Source organism: Schistocerca nitens, chromosome 2 (genome assembly GCF_023898315.1).
Source record: "Schistocerca nitens isolate TAMUIC-IGC-003100 chromosome 2, iqSchNite1.1, whole genome shotgun sequence".
NCBI classification, from domain to species: Eukaryota; Metazoa; Arthropoda; class Insecta; order Orthoptera; family Acrididae; genus Schistocerca; species Schistocerca nitens.
This window is the reverse complement of record NC_064615.1, coordinates 221123312-221138572: the sequence shown is the minus strand read 5'-3', so window position 1 is coordinate 221138572 and position 15261 is coordinate 221123312. Positions and strand designations below refer to the sequence as shown.

The window sequence follows — 15261 nt, the reverse complement described above, 5'->3', positions numbered from 1 at the left end:
CAACTGGCAGCATGTAAATAGCTGTCAGTATGAGTCAGTTTCCTGTAAACACTGTGTCCAAGAGTTCCATCTTCTTTTCTATAAACTAGTACATCTAAAAAAGGTAACTCTCCCTCATTTTCACTTTCAATCGTGAATTTGATGTTTAGACAGGATGATGATTAGACAGGTTTCTCACCTTCTGCGCCAGTCTCGGCTTCCACAAAGTAACATTTCTTCAACTGAACGAGCAGCTATTCAGTCTATTAGAGAGGACCGTGAATTGTTAATTTTACCAGCTGACAAAGGTAATGCTACCATCTTAATCTCAAAGGCAAATTATGTGAATAAGATGTATGATTTACTTAAGGATACGTCATATCGTATAGTCCAGAAGGGTCCCACGGATCACATAAAACGGACTACGATTTCACTTCTGAAGAAGTGTTCCTTACTTGAGGACACTATCAAAAAACTACGTCCTGGTGTGGCCGTTCCAACCAGATTATACAGTTTGCCAAAGATCCATAAGGATGGGGTACCATTGTGCCATATTGTTTCTAATTTGGGTGCACCAACTTACGACTTAGCAAAATATTTAGCGTCGGCTCTCAGCCCTCATGTGGGTAAATGTAAACACCATATTTCCAATTCCGTGGATTTTATTCAGCGTTTAAAGTTGCTTCATTTTGGTCCCTCTGATTTACTTGTTAGTTTTGATGTGGTGTCACTTTTTACTCGGGTCCCTCTTGAAGAGTCATTAATTTTAATTAATGAAAATCTTGATATGGAAATGACGAAGCTCTGCCGTTATGTTCTGATTTCCACCTATTTTTTATTTGATGACAAATATTTTGAACAAACCGGCGGTGTCACTATGGGGAGTCCTTTATCCCCCATAGTCACTAATCTTTTTATGGAGGACTTTGAGGATATGGTCCTGAAAACATCTTTTTTGAAACCTTCGTGTTTTCTTACATACGTTGATGATATGTTTCTTGTTTGGCCACATGGAATAGACTCTTTGCACCGGTTATTGGACCATTTTAATTGTCTTCATCCGAACATCAAATTCACGATGGAAATTGAAAAGGGGGGGAAATTACCTTTTTTGGATGTACTAGTTATAGAAAAGAAGACAGCTATACACATAACAGAATGACAAGCGGTCACCGCAACTACGTCAGTAGTGATCGCTGCACAAGTCGCTGAAATTTCCTGGTGAAGTTCCTCCAGTGTGTGTAGCTTACATCAACAGACGCTACCTTTCATAGTCCCCCCCCCCCCCCCCCCCCAAATAAAAGTCCCGGAAAACTGTCATCCAGGAAAGCTCGTATGGCTAGGTGGTGCCCCGTCCTGTTGGTAGAAGACCTCTTCATCAGCTCCCTAAAGCACATGTATACCTGGCAAAACTGATGTGCTTAATATTTCCAGGTACACTTCTTCAGTGACAGTAATGTCAAAGAAAAAAAGTCCCACTACGCCCCTAGATGATAGTCCACACCGCACATGAACCCCTGGTAGATTGACCGCTTTATCCGTATAAACATGCAGATTTTCAGGTGCCCAGTACACACTATTATGCCGATTCACAGTTCCATTAAGTTCACATTGTGCCTCATCACTCCAAACAACCTTCATCACAAATTGTTCGTCATCAGTTATCATTTGCTGATACCACACACAAAACTGCATTCGGCGATCAGAATCAAGATTAATCGCGTGCAGTAATCATGAAATGTAAACTTTCCATTTTGCAGCTTTCAGAATTCTTCGTACACTTGTACTGCTAACTCCCACTTTACGTGCACATTGCGTAGCAGACTTCTGTGGAGAATTAACAAACATTTCCAACATGAGAGCTGATGAAGCAGGACTTGAGTTGTACACTGTCTTCCTGATCTCCCTTTGTGAATATCACTAATTGTTCCTTGCAATTAAAACTTGTCAATGATGTGTTTAATTGTTAGGTGGGTTGATGGTTCTGTTTCAAACTTCCGCCTCCACTGACATTGCACTTCAATGGCATTATCAAACTTGAAAAACCACTTCACGATACATTTTCGCTGCTCGAATGGCAAGCATGCTCCAGTCATCTTGTTTTTTCAATACTGAGATGAAAGTACTAACATATGTTGAGCCGAAGACCATACTAAAACACACTCTTAACTCAAACTGAACGACAATATCGCTATCTCGACAGAGTCTGACAAAGAGTGTATACATTTTTCTGGCAGACTCTGTATTAACCATGCCTCTTTTCTGGCTCGGGTGGTGATTTGAGAGTTTGTACAGGTATCGGTCCATGTGTGTCTGTTTTTGACACACGTTTGTTCCAGGTTTTCACCATCCTCTGTGACCAGCACAACTAGAAATGGTAGTTGTTTGTCCTTTTCTACTTCCATGGTAAATTTTATGTTGGCATAGAGGCTATTCAAGCATCTTAGCAAGTCACCATTGCTCCACACAAAATAGGTATCATCAAACATATCTGTACCACACCTTAGGTTTACAAGGTGCCAAGTCCAGTGCTTGTGCTTCAAATTGTTCCATGAAGAAGCTACCACCACAGCTGTTCACAGAAGTTGCCATTCCACATGAAATAGCTTGTGGTGAGACATGTATGAAAGAGCTTGGTGATGTCTTGCGGGAAAATGAAACCACTGTGCTCCACAGAGTCAATGAGTGGCAGTTTGGCAGTTATATTAGAAGTATAACAGTCAAACAGCCGGTGAAGTGACACATCGGAAAAAGAAATGTTGGGTACGGCTTTCCTACCATACATTCCCAAATTGACAGACAGAATCGGCCGTATATTGCGCAAACACGGCATAACGACTATTTACAATGTTGGTAACATACTGCATACCATGCACATGCAGAAAGGTTTAAGTTGGAACGACTGGATGATCAATCAACACCAGGATCACAGAACATAAGCGACATTGCAGGTTGGGGCAGGTGAAGAAATTGGCTGTGTGAGGCTTACATGAAAGTTTTGGGTGTAGAGAAGAGTTATCACATGTTTGTTCAGAGAAGCTATAGAATTACACAAACATGAGAAAAGCTTTAACAAGAAAGAAGAAAGCCTCAAGGTAAATGGATTCTGGATTCCTGTGGTGCAGTTAACGACCATTGGAGGTAGTAAGGGGAGAACTGCACTGATGTGGAGAAGCCCTTGGACGTTGATGTGAAATGTACATATAACCTGCAGCCATGAGCTCAGCTCCATTCCACTACCAGCAATGGAGGGTGAAGTTTTGACAATGCCACCTGCTCATCCTGCCGAAACGTCAGAAAAATCATCAGTCAAACCTTGGCTGAAGAACCCGAGACAGAATCCAATAGGCATTTAGTCAAGAAGTGGTCCCAAATGCCTTTAACAATTTTGTATCATCAAAAGTATTCACATATCACTTATAAACCTGACTCTTTTAATTCACCATCATTTAAAATAGTTATACTTTGAACATAATAGTATCAACTGCCCCAATCCACTTCCCTAAAAGAAGTTACCCATCAATTCTGTTGTTGTCATCATGGTCTTCGGCCCAAAAACTGGTTTCTCACAAATGGTGAGCAAAGAATTCCTTAACAGAAAATAAATGGCTTATTATCCATGTTGTTATTTAATCTCTGTAGTGGGGTAAAAAAAAAAACAACAACAACAACCCACTGTGGTAGATATCCCATTAAGGCTGAAGTAGAAGAAATCATCAATAAATGTTGAAGGATGCTGGTAGGACTGTCAGTTTGGACTAGTCAGAAAAAGAATAAGCCCATAAACAGCTACCCCAGAGTGTATACAGACAGACCCATGTTAGTACTATTATGTTATAATTCAGGCCAATGTACATTACGCGTCTGCATCAGTTTCACAGCAGATAACCGCTCGAACGTCAGTTATAACTGACATAAAGTACACTGATTGTTATAATCTTACACAGTCCTTAACTTCTAATGAAAGCTGCTTTGTCCTTTTCTATTAGCTTACAACTTCCCGAATTCTGAACAACGAGCCTCCAATGTTTTTCTACAGGTTTACTACAATGTTTGCGATATTCAAAACGTGAACGTTGTGTACCATATTCATCTCATTGATGCTTGTTAGTATGTTCATATTTTTCACAAGACATCTTTAATAAACCTGTAAGTTAGGAGTACCAGTTTTATTACCTATTAAACTAACACTATGATACTGTAAGATTGTCTAAAATTGGCTAGATACATGATCTGCAGAAAGATGACTGCTTTATGCTTCAAATGTTACTATTAATTTTAATTTCAAAATAAAAATTTAGTTCAAAAGAATAAATTATCATAAAATTTTGAAAAAGTTATAAAATTTAGACTTCACCTGTAAGGTTCTCGGTTTGTTGCATCACTGAGATGTATGTTGTCTCTGGCAATATTGCGAGAAGCTGTTAATTTTGATTCAATAGACTGAAATCAAAATGAACCATTGATTCAACATACATTTTATATGATAGTCAAAAATAATTATGAAATAAAAATGATACAGAACAATTTTTAATTCAAGTCTTGTGTTAAACTTGTTTCTCACTGCTCTCTCTACAACAGGAAAATAAACTGTCTTACAAACATTTGATTTTAATTCCAGACAACATATTTCAGTAAAATGGATGAGTCCTGCTGAAAATTCCTCACATTATTTGCTGTACCTATACATATTACTAAATTAAAGCCCTTTGCTGCATTTTTCAGTCTGTATGTGAAGGCTAAACCTAGAAATTACTGTAGGGATTTTGATACAGTTTTCACCAATAGGTAGATTGACTCAAGAGGAAAATTTGTATACATAATTTGTAATTATAGGATTAATGAGTGTGTAAATATTGTTATCTGTGCCATATTTAACTGACATTTGGAGTGACATCTTGTGGCAATAATGGAAGCTACGAGCTGATCATCTATGGAGGAAATGGTATTGGGGGGGGGGGGGGGGGGGGACAAAGCAGCAAACAGTCACTGCAACTCCAGAGAGTAGTGAAGCTTGACCAGAGTCTATACACAACTATATACATATTAGAAATTAAAGTCTCCCACCATGTTTTTCAGTCAGCATGTGAAGGCTAATCTCAGTGTCTGCTGTAGGGATTTTAATATAGTTTTCACTAGTAGATAAATTGATTCAGGAAGAAGGTTTGTGTATATAATTTATTGCTGCTACAACAAAGATGGTAAAGAGGCAGAGATATTTAGTGCTGCCCATGTGAAGCTGAAGCAGGTCACTAGTTATGTTACAATATAAGATTGTCTTGTTATTCACATCATAAGTCCAATTATATTTGAATGTGCACCGCAACAATGGTTATGAAAATTACATTTGGAATCTTTCCTAATAGAATAAATAAACAATTTAAGACACATTGTAAGTACTACATCTTGTCTTCTTAAATTATGTCTATTTACCTTATAATTTATGGTAATGGAAAATCCTTGACAGAATAAATAACTTAAGGAATAAATGTAACAACCCACTGAACAGCTGTGATGCTGAATCATCAATAGGTACATGAACATGTCTGTGTGTGTGTGTGTGTGTGTGTGTGTGTGTGGGCGCGCGCGCGGATCATCCTCAAACCATTAAATGTCTCCTTTAGCGATCTGCAGAGACAGTCAACAGAGTCAGACCTATGCCTGAAGGCACATTTGTTGACTTCAGCAGTTGACAAATGTGCATTCTGGCATATGTAGGACTCTGTCAGTCTACGATAAACAGCACACGACACTGTGCGACATGTATATCTTTCTACAGCACTATTATCTTATTATCTACAAGGATAACTCCCATGCATTTCACTTGAAAGCCGCAAACATCAAGCTATCTGGAAGGAAAATACACATTTACTTTGGACTGAAAAACTATGAGTTTCATCTAGAAAGAAATGCATGTATAGATGCTTCCACTAATACAATGGCGACAATGAATTAAAATAGTGGCCGAAATATAATCGCATATCATAAATCATGTGCCTTATCAACCCTCATAAGACAATTGTGCTACAGCAGTACTCTTCAAATTATCCCATAAAAAAGCAAAGGCTGGAAGTGCTACTCTGTAACTGTGTTCTGCTAGTTAATCAGTGATTTGAAATGTGTTGCTTGATGCTTACCAGATGGGCTACTAGTAGAAATGGTTCTGTGGAGAGATGTCGGATGCCGTAAAATTCCCACAATATTTAACTGGCGCAGCTGACCGACATCTTCGGGTGCAGCAAACACACTGCACAGCTGTTTACCAAAGCATCCTATTTATGCCATTCTACAATGAAAACGTGCAGGTGTGAACGTGCCAAATTCAGTGACCAGTAGTGAAAAGTTCCTGCAAGCTGCAAATCTCCATTGCTTCTTTAACACTCTCCACACCAAGCCCATAAAATTTATTGGCCACTGGACTTCTGAAAATCGCCAAGCCTGTAGAATTTATGGGCTACAGTGTTTTCATCAAGTATCATCTCTTTGACGCTTTTCTGACATCTTTGGATGGTGGTATGGGCTTCCAGGGATCTTAGTTCAGGCTTGCGTTCACAGATGGCGAGAAGTATCTTCTGTTAGCGATGTTTGAGGAGTAATAATTCTTCACACCAACGTTGGCACGCAGCGCTTTATTCGCGCCAACGCCGAGACATGGCGAATTGTAGGTTGTGAGCTTTGTTCGAAACAGCATGGAGAGGTCTATCCGATCAGGAAATAAGTGACTTACTCATGATGGAAGAGGTTTTAGATGATACAGAGAGTGAAGAAGAGGATGAGGAAGAGAATGGCATTTTTGAAGGAATATGAATTATTACTTATACATTAAGTGGTGTTGTTACTATTTACGCAAAAAATCTTACGCTGTGTCATGCATTTTGTTAGGCTTTGCGGCAACCACACTGTCACAGGCTATATTATTCTTTTCAGTTGACGATCTGAACGAAAGTAGCTCATCAGAAGGGGCTGGAAGTGATGATGAATTTCAGTACACACCACTTGATGTTCCCGCTGCTGAAGCTGACGTCTGGAGCGGAGCTGATTTTTTACCATCTTTGCCTATCAACATAATGCCGAGAAAAATACTTGCAGACATCAATTCTACAAGTTCGGTATTCGACTGTGCTAAAGTGATTCTTACGAACGAAGATATCAGAGACTTGAAACCACAAACAAATCCATATGCAGCGCAAACAATTAAAAGAAACACAGTAAAAATGAACTGAAACTTCATTCAATATTGAGTTCATGGAAGCCAGTTACGTTGACTGAAATGAGATGTTTCTTCGGCATCGTTTTCCATATGTGCATTTCCAGAAGGTCAAGAATGGCAGATCACTGGTGCTCTAATCCAGTTGTAAGTTGCAATTTTTGTCTGCATATAATGAGTCGTTTGTGGTATAATCAGACACTTCCTTGCTTACATCTCACTGATAATCGTAAGCAAAAAAAGCCAGGAGGAGGAGGATTTCATCCACTCTTCAAAATCCTTCCTTACTACAACAGGCTGAGGGAATGTTGTATTCAAGCATATCGTCCATCAGAAAAACTTAGCACAGATGAAGGTATATGCCCATTTTGAGGTCATGTAAGTTTTTCGAGTGTACATACAGAACAAACCTCACAAATACGGCTTGAAGCCGTACACTGTTGCAGAGGCAAGCAGTGGTTATGTCCTCAATTTTGAAGTGTATGCTGGAAAGCAGGCGCTCGACAACGCATCATCGGCAGTTACGTTGAGGCTCCTGTCTGAAAGCAATCTGTTGCATAAAGGCCAGCCACACTGTGTACTTAGACAGATTTTATTCGAGTCCAGATTTGTTTCAGCGGTTGGCTCAAGCAGGAACTGGTGCTGCAGGCACTGTGAGCAATTCAATGAGATCGATGCCCCAAGATTTAGTAGCAACTAAACTACAGAAGGGAGAAATGACATACAGACGTAGAGGTAATGTGTTGGCAATGAAATGGAAGGACAAGAGAGATGTGTAATCATTGTCAACTAGACATATGGCATCATTTGGTACACGCACAAAAAGGAATGGTACATTTGTACTGAAGCCACTTCAAGTTCTAGATTACAATTGCAACAAGGCTGGGGTCGACCTTGCAGACCAACACTTACAGTACAATGCATTTCGACACAGGACAGTAAAATGGTGGAGGAAGATGTATTTTCACCTGCTGCTTATGGGAGTGTCAAATTCATTCTTGTCGTAAAATTTGGTGCACCAAAAGAAAATGACAATCACTGACTTTTTGATAACACTTGCAGCTGAGTTCACTCAGGAGGAAGCACAACAAGTCGCTGGTACAATTGTACAAAGTGGAACTGTGGGCAGATTATCACAAAGGCATTTTCTGCAGCACATACCATCAACATCCAAAAAGTATGCTGCAAGTGTGTGCCATGTATGCAGCTCCAGGAGCAAGAAAGGAACTGGAAAAGCTTCCCGCAAAGAAACACGGTACCAATATGAGCAGTGTGGTGTTGCATTGCGTATGGAACCTTGTTTCAAAATATACCACACAAAGAAACCTTATGATTCTGTGTGAGAACTGAGTTGAGGAATATAAAGAGTGTATATAAATAAAATATTTTCACTTTATAAAATTTTTGCTGTATTTTATTTGAAAATATATGACTTTTAAATTTACAAAAACATGGCAGTTAATTATGTGATTACCTTCAAATTCTATTAAATACAACATAAACATCTCACCATAATTTAAAAGTAGAAGGAAGTAGAATTTAAATGGTTGGCTATTTGTCAACATACATTAACAAATGTTACCACAGCAGGTCTCTAAATATTGATAAAATTGTCTGGTTTCTGGTGCTGGGTACATAGAACAGGGCTGGAACTGAGAGTGTTAATAGCACTTGTCCAGTATGAACAAGATATTTTGGTGTTTTAATAGTCCATATTGCACCCCATCCTGAATCAATGCTTGGCCACTGCAGGTTTCTCTGGCTGGTCCAGAAGTGTATTGCCTATGTTCAACACATCTGTCTTCCACAGTGCGAAAAGTCTGTCCAATGTGTGACATCTTGCAGTTACAGGGAATCTTCCAGACACCCAGCTTTCTCAAATCAAAATTTTATTTCATTGGGCCAAGAAGTTTTGTTGGTGGACAAAAGATGCATTTAACTTTATATTTCTTCAGTAATTTTCATATCACCAAAGAAATACTGCCATACTATTGCAAGATGACTATTCCTCTTTGTTTTCTCTTTCTTCCAGCTCTTCACTTCATCTATCATGTGCCAAATGCCCATTCAGAATATCCATCCTGTAAGAATATGGTACGAAGTTGGCATAGATGGTTAGATAAACTGTCTGAATCTGATATGGCTGTCACTTCACTGTGCAGGATGGTGACAGTCGGTGGCCTTTAAGGATAAGTTTGTATGTGTAGGTTTACGTACACAGTGTGACCCAGGATGCTTTCCCCTTTCTCTGCACCAAAATATCCAGCAGCTATAGTTCACCATTTTTCCATTTCCTCTATAAACTTGACATCTGAGTGAAGATAATGTAAAAAATCATCCAGTGATCAAGTGCTGTGGGGCCAGATTATGAAGGTGTCACCCCCATATCACCAAAAGCACACAGGTTTCAAAACCACTGAATGGAGTGCTCTCACCCCAAAATTTTGCATAAAAAGATTAGCCACAACAGGTGATAAGGGAAGACCTATTGCAAACCTGTCAGTCTATTAAAAGTATTGGTCACTGAATAAAAATTCGGTGTAGGTGAGCACATGCTTTAATAAAAAACAAGTTTCCCTTCTCGCCAATGAGTAATACTGATTCCTGCAGTGGCACTCAAATGAAAATTGACACCACGTCAAAACTAATGAGAATATCTTATGGTGCCAGTCGTAAGTTCTCGTGCAGATTAACAAAGTCTTCTGAGTTGTGGCTGTGGTGCTCACATTCTCCTACCAAAGTATTCAATTGGGCTGCCAGAAATTTCTGGATACGAAATCCAATTCCCACTGAGTCTGATGAATCCTCTCCCTCACCACTGCATGGGCAGCTCATTTTCTAATTCTGTTGGTGGCTGCAGAGTTTATAAAGTATGTTATCTTAGGGAAGGTTGGAATAATTCTAAGATCTCGGGATTGTAATAAGAATGCAAGAATACACAGCAATCTACTCTTCTTATTCCTAAGTTTATCAAACTTATTCAATTCTTTCAGTGTCTCCTCCCCATATAGATACAGAATGTGTTGCCTGAGACTTCCCTGATGAACTAGTTGTAGGAATGGTACTTGGGGGAGACATCAGATGTCATAGTGTAATTCCCATAATATTTTACTAGTGCAACTGACTGACATTTTCAGGTGTGGCGACACACTGCTGAGCTGCGACTGAAACCTCCTATTTATTCCAGTCTAAGAAGAAAATCTGCCAATGTGAATTCTCCAAGTTCGGTTATCAACAGCAAGGATTTCCTGATTGATAGCAGAAGTGACAGCTATGCCACCTGTCAGACAAAGAACTAATAGTATTGGCACACACAATCATAGTGTGTGCTGCCATCACCTGCTGCAGTGCGCTCTGGCTGGAGTCACATGCCGATATACAGAGTGGGGCAAATAAAAGTGGCCCGGAGAAGTGGATATGATTGGAAGTGAATTTGTGGCAGCATTAATAAAGGAGGAAAAAGACCTACAGTTACTTCCAACAGGATGGAGCAACTGCCCATATACAGCCGGCCGAACCTTGGAGCACATTTACACACAATCTTCACCCCTGACAGAGTTGTTAGCAGAGGTCAGTCTGGTTGCAGCCCTAACTGGTCAGCCAGGTCCCCTGATCTGTCAGTATGTGATTACTCTGTGTGGCGAGCCCTTAAGTGTGTCACAGTGAGCCTCACTGTCTTCAAGAACTGCAGCAGAACATTTTGGATGTGACTGTAATAATTCCAGTGATCCAGCTTTGGGTTCACCTTGAGCAACTTGCTGACCAGGGCCCAAAAGTTCTGAGAGGTAAATGGAGATCACTTTCAACATCAGCTTTAGTACTGTATTTCCTTTCCTCTGCTGTGTTTCTTTGTACTCTGGAACTCTCTTCTCTGGGCCACTTTTAATTGGCCACCCTCTACATGTCTGCCCCAATGTGTGCCCACCCTTGCTGTTGTCACCCGAATACCTATGTTGCCACTGAAGTGTCATCCTTGTGTGACGAAGAGTTCCCTTTTGTAGTCGCTGTGATTTTAACATGGCCACTGCTGGATCCCACACTGTGCTAAGTTGGTATCTCGTGTCTCTATTCAGCAGATTTGTCGAGCTATGAATTTCCATCACTTCTTTAATAATACTGTCCCAGTGCTAAGGTGTTGACGAGAGAATTTTGGCAGTAGTCCGTACTGTGGGAATTTCATCTTGCCGGAGCACCATTTTGACAATAATCTGAAGTACTCATAAAAAAATACATTAAAACCACGGATTTTCAAAACGAAGGTATATCAGACCCTGGCATGTCATCTAATGTTGAAGATGTATAAAAGCTGTTCTATTGCTTTCCATTCAATGTGTATTTGCACATAAAATATGAGTGTACATCTCAATTCCTTAATAAAAGTTATACAATCCAGAAAAAGTCTACTTTCTACACAAATAAAAAGTTGTGTCGTCATGTCAAAAACAAAATAAATGCAATATAATTGTACTTAAAAAGACTGTACTTACAAGAACTGGATTATTTATGGTTCAGTAACATTGAGCCTCAAGCAATAAATTATTAATTATGATTAAAAGGATACACAAAAGGGAGAAAATATTGTATAAATACAACAGAGATTGCAAAAGGCTGCAAATAAAATAAAGTTGCAGGAGTTTAGATTCCACAAACAAGTAGAGTACTGTGTGATAGAAAATTCAAAACGAAGCAGTGAATATTGTTCCATTAATGGTGCTCCCAATAAAACACTGATTAGTTAGGAAATTCATTGCAGTTATAAGCAGTGGCTGGAAGAGCACAAACATAAACAACAGGTGCAAAGAAAAGGAGAATGTAAAAATAAATAAATAAATGTGTCTGAGGAAATAAAGCTGATGCACAAGCCAGAATTCAGTAACTGACCGGATTAAGACTTTGAGCAAGAGGAGTGGTACCCAAATCATAAACATATATTGACACAAGCACTTTCTTCTTCAATGCCGTTAATTCATATGATTCCAGGAAAACAGTCTGCATAGATTGACTAATTATTTATTTAAAACTATTTTGAAACTCTCGTGGAAAGAATATGTAATCCCAACAATGAAAGTGGGAATGATGAGAACATGGTTGACAAAATGACAGGGAAAAATACATAACTGCTAGATTTTGAAACTAACACTGGTAAAGAGAAAAAGAAATGAGAAAGGGAATTCTAAGAGGTAAGAACACCAGACTACAGAGATGTCAGCTCTGTTCCTATTGTCCTCATTTGACAAATGGCCATAAAGATAGGTGCTCTCATGGCCCACATATTTTAAGTGTCTTCTTGCAAATCATTACCATTCTTTCACATTTAAAATTCCCCTCGCTGCTTCATCTCTCTGTCCTCATCTTTTCTTCCTTCTACTATATTTCTAACTTTTTATATTTCCATCTTTCACAAAAATGTGTTCAACCATCTCTTAATTTATACATATGGCAATTATTTACACTTTGATGAACTAAACAGCTCTTCTTTCAGAGCACATTTATAGTCAACTAGATTTTTCATTTTGTCAGTGGAACCAGTAGTCTCATTCAGCTGCCCATCGATTTTTCACTTTTTTCTCATCTGAATTTCTAAGGGAGGGTCTCCTTTTAATGCTACTGTCTTTAATGCTATACACTTTTTGCATTCTGAGGCAAGGCTTTCAGTGGATAATTTTCTTTGCACCAGCTAGTTTTGTTATCAGCAAGTTTCATGGGTCAAAAACGTAATTCTCATTATGATATGAAATGGGCCAGATAGTTTATGATCGTAATACTTTTCTCAGTAAAAATATGACAATATGCTCACCGTTCACCTAGTAGTCTTTTACTAATCCAAAGCAACATTTATTCTTCATACATATGCTGATTTATACTTAACTCTATGTGAAACCTCACTTCCTCTCTATCGCTCATGTTATATGACTATTGGAATTTCATATAAGTGTGGCCATTTTATCTGTTTTTATGTGAGCATTATACAAAGTTCTTTATTGATGGCAATAACTTCTCTACTAAAGTATCACTGATACACTCGCACTTTGTCAAAAATTGTTGCAGTCACAAAATAGTTGAAAAAACTATTACAGGGTTTGTACACATTTTGCAGTCCCCCTCCCTTCTGTCACTGACATCTTTATTTTTTGTATCTTGAGCTCAAATATTGCATAGCTTAGTTGGTTTTTTTTCTGTAGGGACCATCTGTGTGAAATTTTATTCAAACTGGAAATGGTAAATTTTATTCAAACTGGAAATGATCACTAATCCACTTGATGTAGAATAATCATCTAGACAGACTCGTGCCCTTTGTCCTTTTCAAGAGCAATACGAATATTGAAAGTTTTCCACACTACTCCATTCCAAGTGTTTCACATGTTGTTACTGTTGAAAACATGCAGCTGCACACGAGACTGATAATGAAGCACATATGTATTTTAAAAGTTGAACAGTGATTTCAGACACAAGAAGAAGTGTTACATGATAAAAATGAAGGAATGGAGCAAACTATTATACAACAAAATTAACACCAAAAATAGAGATGCTGCCAAAAATGGTGACTTTGTGGAGAATCAGTATATTAGTCATACACATGCTCTTCTTTGAGATAATTCCACACACATTTTAATATTCAATACTTTATGCTGTGAGTAGTTTAAAGTTAATATTGCTGCTGCTGTGGTCTTCAGTCCTGAGACTGGTTTGATGCAGCTCTCCATGCTACTCTATCCTGTGCAAGCTTCTTCATCTCCCAGTACCAACTGCAACCTACATACTTCTGAATCTGCTTGGTGTATTCATCTCTTGGTCTCCCTCTACGATTTTTACCCTCCACGCTGCCCTCCAATGCTAAATTTGTGATCCCTTGCTGCCTCAAAACATGTCCTACCAACCGATCCCTTCTTCTAGTCAAGCTAAGCCACAAACGTCTCTTCTCCCCAATCCTATTCAATACCTCCTCATCAGTTACGTGATCTACCCACCTTATCTTCAGCATTCTTCTGTAGCCCCACATTTCGAAAGCTTCTATTCTCTTCTTGTCCAAACTAGTTATCGTCCATGTTTCACTTCCATACATGACTACACTCCATACAAATACTTTCAGAAACGACTTCCTGACACTTAAATCTATACTCGATGTTAACAAATTTCTCTTCTTCAGAAACGATTTCCTTGCCATCGCCAGTCTACATTTTATATCCTCTCTACTTCGACCATCATCAGTTATTTTACTCCCTAAATAGCAAAACTCCTTTACTACTTTAAGTGTCTCATTTTCTAATCTAATTCCCTCAGCATCACCCGATTTAATTTGACTACATTCCATTATCCTCGTTTTGCTTTTGTTGTTGTTCATCTTATATCCTCCTTTCAAGACACTGTCCATTCCGTTCAACTGCTCTTCCAAGTCCTTTGCTGTCTCTGACAGAATTACAATGTCATTGGCGAACCTCAAAGTTTTTATTTCTTCTCCTTGGATTTTAATACCTACTCTGAATTTTTCTTTTGTTTCCTTTACTGCTTGCTCAATATACAGACTGAATAACATCAGGGAGAGGCTACAACCCTATCTCACTCCTTTCCCAACCACTGCTTCCCTTTCATGCCCCTCGACTCTTATAACTGCCATCTGGTTTCTGTACAAATTGTAAATAGCCTTTCGTTCCCTGTATTTTACCCCTGCCACCTTCAGAATTTGATAGAGAGTATTCCAGTCAACATTGTCAAAAGCTTTCTCTAAGTCTACAAATGCTAGAAACATAGGTTTGCCTTTTCTTAATCTTTCTTCTAAGATAAGTCGTAAGGTTAGTATTGCCTCACGTGTTCCAACATTTCTACGGAATCCAAACTGATCTTCCCCGAGGTCCGCTTCTACCAGTTTTTCCATTCGTCTGTAAAGAATTCGCGTTAGTATTTTGCAGCTGTGACTTATTAAACTGATAGTTCGGTAATTTTCACATCTGTCAACACCTGCTTTCTTTGGGATTGGAATTATTATATTCTTCTTGAAGTCTGTGGGTATTTCGCCTGTCTCATACATCTTGCTCACCAGATGGTAGAGTTTTGTCATGACTGGCTCTCCCAAGGCC

The 15261-nt window shown here is 38.9% G+C and overlaps 1 protein-coding gene across 3 annotated transcripts in view; it reads right to left on the bottom strand.

Annotated features, from left to right (window-relative positions):
• LOC126235938 (nuclear distribution protein nudE-like 1-A) overlaps positions 1–15261 on the bottom strand; it is a 159578-nt gene that overhangs the window by 2509 nt on the left and 141808 nt on the right. For all 3 annotated transcript variants that reach the window (XR_007544845.1, XM_049944907.1, XM_049944906.1), the window contains one exon: positions 4337–4422. Coding sequence is in view for 2 of the 3 variants with exons in the window: in XM_049944907.1 (XP_049800864.1) it covers positions 4337–4422 (86 nt within the window). In the remaining variant the exon portion in view is untranslated. The remainder of the gene's footprint in view (positions 1–4336; positions 4423–15261) is intronic.